At 41.7% G+C, this 14,555-nt stretch overlaps 1 protein-coding gene across 6 annotated transcripts in view; it reads right to left on the bottom strand.

Moving 5' to 3' along the window:
- Window positions 1-2,528: 2,528 nt before the first annotated feature.
- Window positions 2,529-14,555, bottom strand: part of ttll4 (tubulin tyrosine ligase-like family, member 4) — a 108,636-nt gene continuing 96,609 nt past the window's right edge. For 2 of the 6 annotated variants that reach the window (XM_073046177.1, XM_073046180.1), the window contains 2 exons: window positions 14,072-14,142; window positions 2,529-5,348 (listed from right to left, as the gene is read on the bottom strand). In XM_073046177.1, the coding sequence (XP_072902278.1) occupies window positions 5,166-5,348; window positions 14,072-14,142 (254 nt within the window). In that variant the 3' untranslated portion in view covers window positions 2,529-5,165. Of the gene's footprint in view, window positions 5,349-8,386; window positions 8,552-10,311; window positions 10,439-13,280; window positions 13,364-14,071; window positions 14,143-14,555 lie in introns of all 6 variants that reach the window. The other 4 variants (XR_012098990.1, XM_073046178.1, XM_073046179.1 and 1 more) reach the window with 4 other exon arrangements.

Below are 14,555 nucleotides of genomic sequence, written 5' to 3'. Positions count from 1 at the left end.
TTCCAATGTTCCTTAGATTCAGGATCAGTTCCTGAGGATTGGAGAATGGCTAATGTTATCCCACTTTTTAAGAAAGGAGGGAGGGAGAAAACAGAGAACTATCGACCTGTCAGCCTGACATCGGTGGTGGGAAAGATGCTAGAGTCCATTATTAAGGATGAAATAGTGGCATATCTAGATAGCAGTAATAGGATTGGGCCGAGCCAGCATGGATTTACCAAGGGTAAATCATGCTTGACTAATCTGTTGGAGTTTTTCGAGGATGTAACCAGGAAGTTAGACGGGGGAGATCCAGTGGATGTAGTGTACCTCGATTTTCAGAAGGCATTTGATAAGGTCCCACATAGGAGATTGGTGGGTAAAATCAAAGCTCAGGGCATCGGGGGGAAGGCATTGACATGGATAGAAAACTGGTTGGCAGATAGAAAGCAAAGGGTAGCGGTGAATGGGTGTTTCTCGGAATGGCAGGTGGTGACTAGTGGGGTGCCACAGGGCTCGGTATTGGGACCACAGCTGTTTACCATTTACGTTAACGATTTGGATGAAGGCATAGAAAATAACATCAGCAAATTTGCTGATGATACTAAGCTGGGTGGCAGTGTGACATGTGATGAGGATGTTAGGAGAATTCAGGGTGACTTGGATAGGCTGGGTGAGTGGGCAGTTACTTGGCAGATGGCGTTTAATGTGAATAAGTGTGAGGTTATCCACTTTGGGAGTAAGAACAGGAAGGCAGATTATTATCTGAACGGTATAGAGTTGGGTAAGGGAGTAATACAAAGAGATCTCGGAGTCCTTCTTCATCAGTCACTGAAGGTGAATGAGCAAGTGCAGCAGGCAGTGAAGAAGGCTAATGGAATGTTGGCCTTTATTACAAAGGGAATTGAGTACAAGAGCAAGGAAATCCTCTTGCATTTGTACAGAGCCCTGGTGAGACCACACCTGGAGTATTGTGTACAGTTTTGGTCTCCAGGGTTAAGGAAGGACATCCTGGCTGTAGAGGAAGTGCAGCGTAGATTCACGAGGTTAATTCCTGGGATGTCTGGACTGTCTTACGCAGAGAGGTTAGAGAGACTGGGCTTGTACACACTGGAATTAAGGAGATTGAGAGGGGATCTGATTGAAACATATAAGATTATTAAGGGATTGGACAAGATAGAGGCAGGAAATATGTTCCAGATGCTGGGAGAGTTCAGTATCAGAGGGCATGGTTTGAGAATAAGGGGTAGGTCATTTAGGACAGAGTTAAGGAAAAACTTCTTCTCCCAGAGAGTTGTGGGGGTCTGGAATGCACTGCCTCGGAAGGTAGTGGAGGCCAGTTCTCTGGATGCTTTCAAGAAGGAGCTAGATAGGTATCTTATGGATAGGGGAATCAAGGGATATGGGGACAAGGCAGGAACCGGGTATTGATAGGAATTGATCAGCCATGATCTCAAAATGGCGGTGCAGGCTCGAAGGGCCGAATGGTCTACTTCTGCACCTATTGTCTATTTCTGGTCTCACTAGCACATGGGGCAGGTAGCAATCCTCAGTTCACAGAACTGGTGGCCCTCTTTTAACTTAGCACCTAATACTCTGAAATCACTTTGCAGGACCTCATGCAGGACCATCCTACCCATGTCATTGGTACCAACATGAACCATGACTTCTGGCTGCTCATCCTCCCACTGAAGAATGCTGTGGACTCAATTTGAGATGTCACTGACCTTGGCACCCAGGAGGGAACAAACCACCTGGAAGTCTTCTCCTCATCCATAGAGCCAACAAATCCTCTTTCATAATTGCTTGCCTCTGAGCCACAAAGCCAGACTCAGTGCCGAAGACCTGACTGCTGTAGCTTTCTTTTGCTAGGTCGTTCCCCCACCAGTATCCAAAATGGTGTATCTGTTGTTGAGGGGAATGGTCACAGGGGTATTCTGCTCCCACCTGACGGCATGGTATGACACTACTTTGCCCAAGACAGCAAAAAACTTCAGAAGGTTGTGGACGCAGCTCTGCCTCCATGAACTCAATAAAACAGCTAGCATAATCAAAGACCTCTCTCATCCCAGACATTCTCTCTTGCTCCCCCACTCCTCCATCGGGCAGAAGCCTGAAGGTTCACGTCACCAGACTCAAGGTCAGTTTCTATCCCACTGTTAACAATTTTCTCATTTGTAATTTAACGAATTTCACGGTACATGCTAAATATATAGTAAACCTGATTCTGATTCTATAAGACTATTGAACAGTCTCCTAGTATGATAAAATGGACTTGACCTCCCAATATGCCTTGTTAAGGCCTGCATTGCACTTTCTCTCCAACTTTAATAGTTTATCCTGCATGCTGCTATTGCTTTACTGATGTAATTAAATAATCTGTCTGGAAGCCACACAAAAAGATTTTCACTGCACCTCAGTACATGTGACAAACTAATTTACCAAAAATCCTTAAATTACACAAATCAACACTGCAGCCCCTCCACAATTTCATGGATTTTGAAACTGGATTGAGATATTTAGGTAAACAAACACCAGGCAAACAGGAGTACACAACATAGTTCTCTTTATTAATGATTTTTAAAAATCTGTTCAACACAACAGATTTTGAATTATTACAAAATGGCGTCACAGCTTGTAACTAGTGCACATCTCCATATGTTTATTGGAACACTGGCTCCTGCAGCTGGAAGCAAGTGCAGAACTAACGGTGGAGAAACCAAAGGCTGAACCATTTTGAAAATTTGAGAGACCTTCCCGTCTTGTAAATAATTCCTTTCATGAATGGGTTAATGTAGGCGAGACGCAGCTCTTTACAGGATTACCCATATAGTCCTTCATAGACACTGGAAAAACATCAAACCATTCCAGCTGTATAAAATTTAATACAGATACATGTAAAAATGGTGTAGATTCAACCCTTTTACTGTTAAATATTATTAAGAATCTTATGTTTAAAGCAGTACCACATTTCAGTCTTCAGCCTTGGGAATCTGTAATTAATATGCACACAGATGTTCTGAAACTTATTCAAATTATTGCCATGATGGAAGCTTGACTGATTCTGTTATGGGGGAGATAAAGGGCTCCAAGTGGTGACAATCACTAATTGCTCTTGCACCAACAGGCTTATTATTATTAAACCAAGTGGACTAAGCAGGCATCCCATGAGGGATATCCACTGCTTTGCTAATTAGTTGTTCTTTTACTAGTCAGAGCTAGTTTGACCCCTGGTTCATAGGTATATTGTAAACGTTAAAACTAGAGTAAGCACAAGACATGTTTAAGATGACGATGAAAGCAATCTGATGGTAGTAATGGTTCTATTCTTTCATCATTTCTAATAAAATTATCATTGTTTATGAGAGATCAGCTGTGGAATTTTATTGCAATCCCAGCATTTTCTAAAGGCTACAGAAACACCAGCAAAAGGAAACTGCAGCCCATCACTGCACAAACTTCAGTATGCCTATCTCCATCAGCTAAAGTGTCCCCAAAAGCTTCAGCAGGAAGCAAGCTGGACCAAGTGTTTCGTGGATTCCTTCAGCTTTCACAAGGATAGGGATACAGGTAAAAACAAAACAACCTTGTGGGGGCAATGGGAGAGGAAAACATCTCATTACATTTGGAAGGGTCAACATGGTTAAGTCTTTTACAACCAATCAGAATTGGGACACAAGGCACACTTTTTAATGCCTAGGGTGACAGAACAAAAAAAAATTTTGGATGAGGCACTTCACTCTTCAAGGCACTTTGTACGTATGCACATAAGGGTTGATTAATACTAGAAGTTGGAACCATTTGTCCTGAAGGGAGGGAGGGTATAAATGCTCACAATGGAATTTAGCCATTTTGTACATCCAAGAACAAGCAGTCAAATCAACTCCTCTCAAAATTAGTTGGGGCAGTTTATCCAGGTCACCATATTGACCTTCTGATAACATGCAACTGAAAGATGGAGATTAGAGACAATACTTCCTCTAGGTAGAAAGAGGTGAGAACTGCTCACCGAAATGAAGGAACTTATTCAACTTTTGAGAGGTAAAGACCAACGTACTGGGCAGAAACCTGCTCTCCCAAGTGAGTTCAGTTGTTTGTGTACAAAATCTCAGGTAGGAAGATGACACAAACAAGGTTAACATAACCTGATGGTTAATACACAGTGTATTCTTTTCTATTAAAATCCTTTTCCCATTCTTTTCTATGGTCAAGACTTTGCAACAGAACTATTCCCATCCCATCATCACCCACTGATACACTCTAACTTTGACAAGACTGGGTGTGTTCCAGTGGGTACAGAAAATACAAATCATTTATCAAGTCATCACAAATGCTACTCTCAGACTAATCAGTCATTTAGCTCAGATCTTAAAGCCTGTAAAAAGAAAACAACTGGTTACCGACTGATTAAGGCAGTCATGGTGCAAGACTGTTCACCAAATGCTGTAAACTGTTTCTGCAAACATTGCAGTTTTTACAAAATTCTAAAGTAATATTTTGCGAGTAACTTCTAGCTGTAAGGCAACATTAGACCTTGAGGGCTTTTTGGCATAAAAGAATGATAATCTTTAAATCACACAAGACACTAAGTCAATGACAGGTCACACAGCGATGCTTGCACAGCGAGGGATGGAAGAGAAAACAGCAGTGGAAGTTTGCATTGGATCTTAATGATAAATGAGAATTAACATTACACATCTTGCAAATATTCACTGGGCATGTCATAAAACACTTCTATCACGTCACTTCAAAGTCATTCTTGGTGGCATAGATCAACAATTTTGTTCAGCACAAGAATTTACAGCCCAATTGCAAGGCCATTTTAAATACTGTATAACAGTTAACTATGGAGAAGTAGCACTTGCGTTCATCCGAAATGGAGGATTATCAAGAGGTTAGCTGTTTTCTAACATCAGCCAAACGAGGAGTGGAGTGGAGTGCCGCAGGAAGCTGGTAAAATTTCTGTACATTAATTCAGCATTTCCTTAAGGCTAGCACTCATATAGATGCATAGTTTGCACTGTCATAACGTAGTAAACAACTGGTGTTAACGCCAGGTCCTGAATTGAAGAGGTTCTGTGCTTAACAAATATGGTCCGGAGAACAAGTCTGCACATGACAAAGGGTTAACTTCCTTGCTCTCCTTGACCTCTTCCTCAGCTGAGGTAGACTTAGAAATCAAGCTCTCAGGAATTGACTGTAGGTTCTGCCAGCAGAAAGGGATTGGCGGGAAAACGAGTATGACTCTGCTGGCCATCTGTGGTAGCAGCTTGTTCGACAGCCCTCAGGTCAGCTGTTGAGTGGTTAACTGCTTCTGTGGCGATGGATTGGATTCTTGCTTCATGGCTGTGCTTTGTGGTGAACTTTGACTGTGGGGGGGGGGAAAAGCAAGACATATTATGAAACATGTTGAAGCTTTATCTCAACCAATTTCAACTGTTATAATAAGAATGCATTGGGAAACTATGACTAAAACCTCTGTTGTTCAGTTGGCACCAACCATTTTTTAAACCAACATTCTATTTACCCAATCACATTTTGTTTAAAGTTTCAGAAGAGAAAGGCAACATGGAGTTGGTGTCTGAACAAAAGGGATTTATTGAAACTTGGTGCACATTAGGAGACCAGAAAAAAAACTAAACAGGACTTTCGAACAGCCTCATTCAAAGTTCAAGATTCAAAGTGCATACATATCATTTTCTTGTGGGCATACTCAAATCTATAGAATAATAAACATAACAGAATCAATGAAAGACCAGACCAACTTTGCACACTAGCTGAACACCCAACTGTGCAAATACAAAAGGAAAGAAATAATATAAATAAGCAACAAATATTGAGAACATGAGATGAAGAGTCCTTGAAAGTGAGCCCATTAGTTGTGGGAACATTTCAATGGTGAGACAAGTGAAGTTGAGTGAAGTTATCCCTTTTGGTTCAAGAGCCTCATGGTTGAGGGGTAATAACCGTTCCTGAACCTGGTGATGTGAGACTCCTGCACCTTCTTCCTGATGGTAGCAGTGAGAAGAGAGCGTGTCCTGGGTGGTGGGGATTCCTGATGAAGGATGCTGCTTTCCTGCAACGGCATTTTGGGTATATGTTCTCAATGGTGGAGGGCTTTACCCGTGATGGACTGGACTGTATCCACTACTTTTAGTAGGATTTTCCATTTAAGGGCACTGGTGTTTCCATTCTGGGCTGTGATGCAGCCAGCCAATATACTCTCCACTACACATCTATAGAAATTTCTCGAAGTTTTAGATGCCATGCTGAATCTTTGCAAACTCCTAAGGAAGTAGAGGCACTGCCATGCTTTACTTGTAATTGCACTTGGGTGCTGCACCCAGGACAGGTCCTCCAAAGTAATAACACAAAGAATTTAAACTTGCTGACCATCTCCACTTCTGATCCTCCAATGAGGACTGGTTCACGGACCTTTGGCTTCCTTTTCCTGAAGTCAATAATCATCTCCTTGGTCTTACTGACATGGAGTAGGAGGAGGTTGTTGAGATGGCACCACTCAGCCAGATTTTCAATCTCTCTTCTATGTGCTGCTACAGCAACACCTTTGATTAGACCCTGAATATGGTATTTTTGCTGGGCTTTGCCACACAGTCTTAAGTATAAAGTGAGCAAAGCAGTGAGCTAAGAGCACAGCCTTGTGGTACACCTGTGCTGATGGAGATCATGAAGGAGATGTTGTAGCCAATCAAAACTGACTGGGGTCTGCAAGTGAGGAAATTGAGGATCCAATTGCACCAGGAGGTATTGAGGCCAAGGTCTTGAAGCTCAACGATTAGTTTTGAGGGAACAATGGTATTGAACACTGAGCTGTAGTCAATAAAGAGCATCCTGATGTATGCATCTTTGCTGTCCAGATGCCCCAGGGTTGAGTAAAGAGCCAATGAGATAGAATCTGTTGTGGACCTGTTGTTCCAGTAGGCAAATTAGATCCAAGTCACTTCTCAGGCAGGAGTTGATATGTTTCATCATAAACCTCTCAAAACACTTCATCACTGTGGATGTAAGTGCTACTGGACAATAGTCATTGAGAAAGGTTACCACATTCTTCTTAGTCACCGGTATAATTGAAGCCTACTTTAAGCAGTTGGGTACCTCAGACTGCCGAAGTGAGAAGTTAAAGACCTCAATGAAAATTCCAGCTAGTTGATCAGCACAGGTTCTTAGTTATTAGCCAGGCAAACTGTCTGGGCCTCGGAGACTGAAATCACAGGATCAATATGGTTGTGGGAGCTCCTGATGGCTCCTCCATGTTTTGATGGTCAAAGCAAGCATAGAAGGCATTGAGCTCATCTGGGAGCGAAGCCCTATAGTCACCTATGTCACTTGACTTTACTTTATAAAAGGTAATAGTATTCAAGTCCTGACACAACTGTCAAGTATCCTTCGTTGGTTCAAGTTTAGCCCAAAATTGCCACTTCACCCATGAGCTGGCTTTCCAGAAATTGTACCTGGACCTTTTGTAACTTTTTGGTCACCAGACTTGAATGCCCCTGATCTCACGGTTCATTCATGGCCTCTGATTGTGTAAGACCAAGGAGCTGATTATAGACTTTAGGAGAAGGAAACCATAGGTCCATGCGCCAGTCCTCATTGGAGCATCAGAGGTGGAGGGTCAGCAACTTTAAATTCCTCGGTGATATTATTTCAGAGGACCTGTCCTGGGCCCAGCACACAAGTGCAATTATGAAGAAAGCTCTGCAGCGCTTCTACTTCCACAGGAATTTGTGGAGATTCTACATGACATCTCAAACTCTGACAAACATCTATAGATGTGTAGTGGAGAGTATATTGACTGGCTGCCTCACAGCCTGGTATGGAAACACCAATCCCCCTGAATGGAAATCCTACAAAAAGTTACAGCCAAGTTCCTCATGGGTAAAGCCCTCCCAACTATTGAGCATATCTACATGAAACGGCATTACAGGAAAGCAGGCTCCATCATCAGGAACCTTCCCACCAGTCAGGGCATGCAAACTTCTTGCTGCTGCCATTAGAAAGAAGGTACAAGAGCTTCAGCACTCACCATCATTAGGTTCAGAAACAGTTATTACCCCTCATCCATAAGGCTCTTGAACCAAAGGGGATAACTTCACTTGCACCATCATTGAAATGTTCCCACAACCTATGGACTCACTTTCAAGGACTCTTCATCTCATGTTCTTGATATTTATTGCTTATTTATTATTATTATTCCTTCTTTAATTTGCAGTGTGTTGTGTTCTCTGCCTGAACACCCTAATTAGGCAGTCTTTCATTGATTCTGTTATGGTTATTATTCGATAGATTTATTGAGTATGCCCTCAAGATTAATCTCAGGGTTGTATATGTACCTTGCTAATAAATTTACTTTGAACTTTGTATGACTTTGTGGGGACACACTCACCTACAACTGTTTTAATAAAGTCTGTGAAAGCCATTCAGATCCACAGATGAGTTCTTTAGTACAGCCCAGGCCACTGACTCAAAGTAATCCTACAGCCACTCCTCTGCGTCCCGCGACCACCACTTTGTTGTCCTCATCTCCGGAGCCTTGCTCTTTAGCCTCTGCCTATATGCAGGTAGCAGAAGGACAGCCAAGTGATCCCATTCTCTGATCATATGTGATTACGCATTAACCTAACTAACTGTATTTTGATTGTTATGTTTCTCCGAGTACATCACTACATGGGAGGCTTAATTAACAGCAAATCTAGACCTTGGTTTACAGAATAAAACAATTATCCATGAGTCTAATTTAGTTAATAGCAAATCTAAGTCTTTGCCACAACAATAGTTGCAAACAATGGTGTAGTTATAGCTGCATCCTTCCTCTTTATTGTTGAACCTTATCAGTGGTTCCCTGTTACATCAGCACAAGCTACATCCGATTCCACTAGTTTAACCCTCTCTGTTCCATAAGACATAGAAGTAGAATTAGGCCATTTGGCCTATCAAGACTGCTCCACCATTTCATCACAGCTTATTTATTTTCCCTCTCAACACCATTCTCTTGCCTTCTCCCCCATAAACTTTGAAACCCTTTAATCAAGAACCTATCAATATCTACTTTAAATATACCCAATGACTTGGCCTCCACAGCCATGTGGTAATGAATCCCACAGATTCACCACCCTCTGGTTACAGAAATTCCTCTTCATCTCTGTTCTAAAGAGATATCCTTGCATTCTGAGGCTGTGCCATCTGTCTAGACTCTCCCACTCCTCTACAAATAAAAGATAAAAGGGACATTTAAGAGACTCTCGGAGAGTAATACTGATGAAAGAAAAATGGAGGGATATGTGGGAAGAAAGGGCTAGATTGACCTTGAGGTAGGTTAAAGGGTCGGCACACCGTGGGTCAAAGGGCCCGTACTGTGTTATGCAGATGGTGGTCTATAAATGGAATGAGCTGCCAGAGGAAATGGCCAAAGGAGGTACAGTAACAACAAGCATATGGACAGGTACATGGATAGGAAAGATTTATACAGCTAATTTATTTTCTCTCTCAGTTTCATTCTCCTACATACCTTCTCTCTGTAACCTTTGATGCCTTTACCAATCAAGAACCTATCCACCTGTTTTAAATATACCCAATAAATTCCACAGATTCTAAGTCTGTGCCGTCTGGTCCTGGCTCTCACTATAGGAAATATCCTCTCACATCCACTCTACCTAGGCCTTTCAATATTTGATAGGTGTGAGGGGTTTCTTCTTTTATGTTACTGCTAAGGCTAATAAAATGGCTTCTTTGTTATGTTAACTGGTGAGAGAGTGCCTTCTCTCACAGCTTGTTTGGGTACTGATAACGAGAATTGTATTCATTTGTTAACCAATTGGGATAGGTGTTATTCTTTCTTTGGGGAGATGGCGCAAGGGGGTTAGAGGGAGTAGACGCGATGTTGTAAGCTGGGCGACGGAACAGACCCCGAGCAGGGAGACCAAGGCCCAGGGTTTTTGGCGAGGAGAGGAGATGAGGACAGATTCGTGTGGAGAGTCTGGTCGACCACCGTGGTTGGTCCCAGGCGGCAGGTCGAGGAGGTCGGAGGGGATCGAATGGTGGCAAGAAGACTTCGTTAACGGTTATGCACGAAGTGGTTGGACTTTGATAAGTTTGGTGCCTTTTACTTTTCCTTTTATATTGTATCTCTATTAAGTACATAGCTCCAGTAAGGTCTATAAAGTGTAATAATTTAATCGCATCTGGTGCATTGTCCGTTATTTGGCGCGGTGGGGACATCACACAGCGTCTACACAAGCTGATTACCCAGTTTGGCGGGGCCAAAGGCTGCTCCCTCTAGACGGAAGCGAGCTGAGTGAGCCTGAGGCTTACCAGGGGGCTACATTGTGGGTTTTACTTGTCCGGGATTGGATTCTGTGGAAGCAGACATCAGCAACCAAGATCCTTCATAGTTCGCACGCTGGATGGAAGAGTCTACAGGCGGAACAGGAAGCATCTGCTAAAGACAGGCGAGAGGGAGTTTCCATGTACAGATGCACTGGACATTTCCACAGATACAGACATGGAAACAAACGACACCAAGAGTGAGGGGCGTGACAAAACCCCACGACGCAATGAAGGTGAAGGTTTGGCACAGGCCGACAGAGGTGGAAATGCAGACCGCAAAGACTCAAAGGTCACTCGAGAGACTGACTCTGATGAACGACAAGCACAGTCACAGTTGTATCGCACGCGGTCTGGGAGACAAGTCAAACTTCCAGCTAGATACAGAGACTAGATCTACCTACAGTCTCACACAGTTTGAGGCAAAGTCACACATGTTATAAGTTCCAAGGTGTGAAATAAAAGGTTTATTAGTCTATGTTAGTAAAAGGAAATATACTGCTGTTAGTATTGTAAGATACAATGTAGAATACAGCATAAGAAATTAAGATGCTTTTAAGTTTATGTCATGACTGTTGCAATGTAAGAAAGGCATTGTTTTGTAATTCAGTGTTGTAAAAAAAAATCTTGAGAAGGGGGATGTAATGTACTGTGTGAGTATTCATAGGTCAGAGTGCGTATGACATCAGAATGGGGGTTAAGAAAATGGAGGTCTGTTGAACAAACGTGGTTGTTCAATCTACAGCAGTGTCCGAGTCACATCAATACTACAAAAGCCACTGTTGGGAAAAAGAACTCACATGGAAGTTTCAGCTAGAGTTTACCAGAAGGCATGTGAGAAATCAGCTGGAAGAATGTTCTATGGTCTGACGAAACCAAAATTGAGCTTTTTGGCCATCAGACTAAATGCTATGTTTGGCATAAGCCAAACACCGAGTCATCAAATACACACCATCCCTACTGTAAAGCAAAGAGATGGCTGCGTTGTGCTGTGGGGATAATTCACTGCAGCAGACCCTGGAAGGCTTGTGAAGGTAGAGGGTAAAATAAACGCAGCAAAATACAGGGAAATCCTGATGCAGTGAGAACTGCAACTTGGGAGAAGATTTGTTTTCCAGCAAGACAATGACCCCAAGCATAAAACCAAAGCTACAAAGAAATGACTTCAAAACAACAAAGGCAATTCCTGGAATGGCCAAGTCACTGTCTAGACCTCAGTCCAATTGAGAATTTGTGGCTGGATTGTAAAGGGCTGTTCAATCATGATCCCCATGCAATCTGACAGAAGAATGGGGAAAACTTAGTGTCCAGATGTGCAAAACTGATAGAGACCTACCCTCATATTCTTGAGGCTGTAATTGCTGCCAAAGGTGCACCTACTAAATACTGACTTGAGGGGATGAGTAATTATGGAATCAATTATTTTGTGTTTAATAATTGTAATAAATTTAGACCAATCTGTTGACATGTGTTTTTACTTTAACACAAAAGGGTATTTTCTGTTGATCAGTGTCAAAAAAGCCAAATTAAATCCACTATGATTCAATGTTGTAAAACAAGAAAACATGAAAACTGGCAGGAGAGGGTGATTGCTTTTTATAGGCACTAATTATATTAGTCTAATTATATGTCCATAAAGTGATATTAGGCACAGAAGTGTCTGGACATAAAGTGACTCTGACAGGAAGCAAGGTAGTGGTGGTGGAGGGGTGGGTTTGTGGGTGGTGGTGTTGATCAGCCTTAATGCTTGGGGAAAGTAAATATTTTTGAGTTTGGTGGTACCAGCATAGATGCTACATATCCTCCTCCCTGATGGAAGTGGGATCAATAGTGCATAAGTAGAGTGGATGGAATCCTTCACGTTTTCTGTATATATGCACTCGATGGCAGGTATGGGAGTTTTGACAACCCTTTGTAGAGCCTTCCTGCCATCTTGGACAATGTCTCCCATCCACTCCATAATGTACTGGTTAGGCACAGGAGTACATTCAACCAGAGACTCATTCCACCTAGATGCAACACTGAGCGTCATAGGAAGTCATTCCTGCCTGTGGCCATCAAACTTTACAACTCCTCCCTCGGAGTGTCAGACACCCTAAGCCAATAGGCTGGTCCTGGACTTATTTCCACTTGGCATAATTTACTTATTATCATTTAATTATTTCTGGTTTTATATTGCTATATTTCTACTCTATTATTGGTTGGTGTGACTGTAACGAAACCCAATTTCCCTCGGGATCAATAAAGTGTCTGTCTGTCCGCCACAGTGCAGTTTCCATTGAGGATGATGGGGAGGGAGAAGTAGTTGTGCATTCTGACTCTGAGGTCCATTGGTTAGGAAGTCCAACACTCAGTTGCAGAGGTGTATTTTGACCGAGGAGTAGGAATTTGTTGACTAAGGTATGTGGGGCGATCACGTTAAATGCCAAACTGAAATCCAGTAATTCTCAGATAAGTGTACTTGAAAGAATATTAAAGATTAGTGAGCGCACCTATTGTTGGATTAGAAAATTAGGTTTACTGTTAGATCTGTGGATAATCATTATATTTTGTAATCATGACCTAGTCTGTTAGTTAATTAAGTAATCCTGTAGTCACCATTATTATCAAAATGTAGTTTACTGGTAATCTCTTCAATTGAGAATGTAAAAGCTGTACCAAATTCATGTTCAGGTAGATCAGCTTTGACTGGTCCCCTAGTGTTCACCAGTTTTCAATGAATCGTCCATTATTTCAAATACTCATTCTGTGTGATCTCTCAGTCAAAAACTGATGAAATAAGGATGATTGTGTGTACATAAAAAGGCTTTCCTCGATGTTTTGGAAAAAACCACTGTAATTACACTGTTTAAAAATGACATGTAAAAGTAAAAGGAATTAAATTTAAAATGATTTTGGTTTAAAATGTTAGCTCCCATCATCCTTCCCCATTGAAATGTATCCTGTGATGTTCCTACCTCTCAGAGGAAGAGTTCAGCTTGCGCACTCCATTCTGGCTGACATCTACCTTTGGAGTCAAGTTATTTTTGGGTGCATGCCACTGGAGAAAGGGGGGAAAAGAATCTCATTGCTTCACCCAAAACAAATTAATGATCAATAATTGAAATTATGATAAGCAGACTGCCTGATTGCCTAAGGTTCAGAGACGTTGAGTGTTTATTTTGTACAGAGATCACGGAGAAAACTGAAAGCTCATGAAGGTAGTGCAAGGACACTAGGTTGGAGAGGGGAGATGAAGAGCAAGGACATTATGCTTTAGTTTGCAGGAAAACATTTCACAGAAACGTCAAACTATACTTAATACTGTCTCAACATAAGAGATTCTTCAGATGCTGGTAACACACACAAAATGCTGGAGGAACTTAGGCAACATCTAAAGAAAGGAATAAAGTGTTGACATTGCAGACTGAGTCCCGTTGAGGGGTTTTGGTTTGAAACGTCGACACTTTATTCCTTTGCATAGATGCTGCCAGATCTGATGAATTCCTCCAGCACTTTATGTGCGCTACTTAATAATATCTTGCACCTTATTGGCTACTGTACTTTCTCTTTATTCGGCACTAATTCTTTTATCTTGTACAACCTCAATGCAGTGTTGTAATGAAATGATCTGTATGGATGGTATATAATAGTTCTCTACTGCACCTTGGTGTATATGACAATAATAAACAAGTTCAACAGTACATCTTTTAAAAATTCTTCAAGTTAGATACCAAGGACTGAAGAGTTACAATTCTTAGTTACTCACGACATGTGCAGGATTAACAGATAATCCCAAGTGAACTCTTCTATAACTCAGTTCTTGCAGCATTTCTATTCCTGCGCATACAAGAGAAGATAATGATTTTCCTTTAAAACAAAACGTCCTTTATCATCAAACCAATGTATTCTTTTTTCCTAGTTTGATGCGATATGGCTCTTAGGAACTAGCTTCATTTAAATAATCAATACACAAAGCAGATGGAGGAACTGAATTCAGCAAGGAACAACTGAGAACAAGTTCCCAAGCTGTGACTCTGGTATATCTCAATTAAAAGCAAAATAAAACCATAAGTGTACAGTGAGTCATCATATTTCTTCCCCCCTCCCCCCCCCCCCCACCCAATGACAACCTCTGCACACTTCAGGTCATGTCATGTAATAATATTGCAAGCAAAATTGTGTATTAGTGCTGTATCCAAAACTTCAAATCAGATCTTTGACTTAAACTTTGGCACTTCTACACACTGTGC

Source organism: Hemitrygon akajei, chromosome 5 (assembly GCF_048418815.1).
Source record: "Hemitrygon akajei chromosome 5, sHemAka1.3, whole genome shotgun sequence".
Lineage (NCBI taxonomy): Eukaryota > Metazoa > Chordata > Chondrichthyes > Myliobatiformes > Dasyatidae > Hemitrygon > Hemitrygon akajei.
Note: the sequence above shows the minus strand (reverse complement) of the source record. Positions and strands in the feature narration are given on the sequence as shown.